Source organism: Periophthalmus magnuspinnatus, chromosome 7 (assembly GCF_009829125.3).
Source record: "Periophthalmus magnuspinnatus isolate fPerMag1 chromosome 7, fPerMag1.2.pri, whole genome shotgun sequence".
Lineage (NCBI taxonomy): Eukaryota > Metazoa > Chordata > Actinopteri > Gobiiformes > Gobiidae > Periophthalmus > Periophthalmus magnuspinnatus.
This window is the reverse complement of record NC_047132.1, coordinates 15923277-15924824: the sequence shown is the minus strand read 5'-3', so window position 1 is coordinate 15924824 and position 1548 is coordinate 15923277. Positions and strand designations below refer to the sequence as shown.

General features: G+C 39.2%; 1 protein-coding gene across 1 annotated transcript; it reads left to right on the top strand.

Moving 5' to 3' along the window:
- Positions 1 to 366: 366 nt before the first annotated feature.
- On the top strand, positions 367 to 1370 carry npbwr2b (neuropeptides B/W receptor 2b). The gene has a single exon (XM_033969895.2). It carries the CDS (start codon positions 367 to 369, stop codon positions 1354 to 1356), a length of 990 nt encoding a protein of 329 aa, XP_033825786.1. The 3' UTR covers positions 1357 to 1370.
- The last annotated feature ends 178 nt before the right edge of the window (positions 1371 to 1548 follow it).

The following is a 1548-nucleotide window of genomic DNA, read 5'->3' as shown; positions in this document are numbered from 1 at the left end:
AAAAGGATTATGACTTCCTGATTTAGATATAATTGTACAGACGGCCGGTGAGTCAACTGGAAATGCAACTTATTAATATAATTACCCATAATTCCTTGTGTCATGAATGGACCTGGTTGTCTTCTTTCATATGAACTGTAAATGCCATGCTAGCAGGAAAAAATAAATACTTCAAGGACCTACAAAGAAGATTGAATTGGTAATCTACTGGCCAATTGCTTTCCTAGCATTTTCAACCCTACTTTAACTGTGGATCAGTCACATTTTAAACTTTGGACATATTTTTTCCTTCTATTTCTTTTACAAAATTGATATAAGAAGCTTGTCATTTCTAAAACAAACCTTTAAAATTCACACTTTTCCATCATGGAGAACATTTCAATGCAAGCCAACGCACCTCCTGTGTGCAACGAGTCCAGCTACACTTTAAACTCAACCTGCACCCCTGAATCCGAATTATACTTTTACGCTGATCTTTATGTCATTTTACCGGTCATTTACTCTGTCATCTGCGCTGTGGGACTTACCGGAAACACAGCTGTTATCTACATGATCCTGAAAGCTCCCAAGATGAAGACTGTTACCAATATGTTCATTTTAAACCTAGCTATCGCAGACGATTTATTTACGCTTGTTTTGCCAATCAACATTGCTGAGCATTTGCTCCACTACTGGCCATTCGGGGAGGTTTTGTGCAAAATAATACTTAGCATTGATCACTATAACATCTTCTCAAGCATATATTTCCTCACTGTTATGAGTATAGATCGCTATTTGGTTGTCCTGTCCACGGTGAGGTCCAAACGGATGCCTTATCGCACTTACCGAGCAGCCAAAATCATATCTTTGTGCGTTTGGGTTCTTGTGATCCTCATCGTGATGCCTTTTACTGTTTTTGCTAGTGTATACATCAGCCCAAATGATGATAGAAAAAGCTGCGTGCTTAGCTTCCCCAGTCCCGAAAGCCTGTGGTTCAAAGCTAGCCGAATTTACACACTAATTCTGGGATTCGCTATTCCCGTTTCAACTATCTGCATCTTGTACACCATGATGTTATATAAGCTGAGGAACATGCGACTAAATAGCAATGCTAAAGCACTAGATAAGGCTAAGAAGAAAGTTACCATAATGGTTTTCATCGTATTGGCGGTGTGCCTGTTTTGCTGGACTCCGTTTCATCTTAGCACCATCGTAGCACTAACCACGGATCTGCCAACAACACCACTGCTAATTGGGATCTCTTACTTCATCACAAGCTTAAGCTATGCTAACTCCTGTCTTAATCCGTTTCTGTATGCATTCCTGGATGACAGTTTTAGGAAGGCATTTAAGAAGATGCTAGAATGCAACCCTTAAATTGTGCTAAAGCTAATTGCAAGCTGCATACAAAAACCTGCTCGGAAAAGACACTTTAATGTGAAGAACTAAGCTTTCTTGCAATTAATGGTAACTTTTGAAAATATGTGCACCTTAAAAGTTCTTCATTTGGCATGGTTTGACAGCAACATAATGCAATAGACAAGGTGAATCTTAAACCTAGGAACTCTG

Bases quoted from the DNA above. Each gene is read 5' to 3' on its own strand.
- npbwr2b (XM_033969895.2), top strand. From the start codon at position 367: ATGGAGAACATTTCAATGCAAGCCAACGCACCTCCTGTGTGCAACGAG.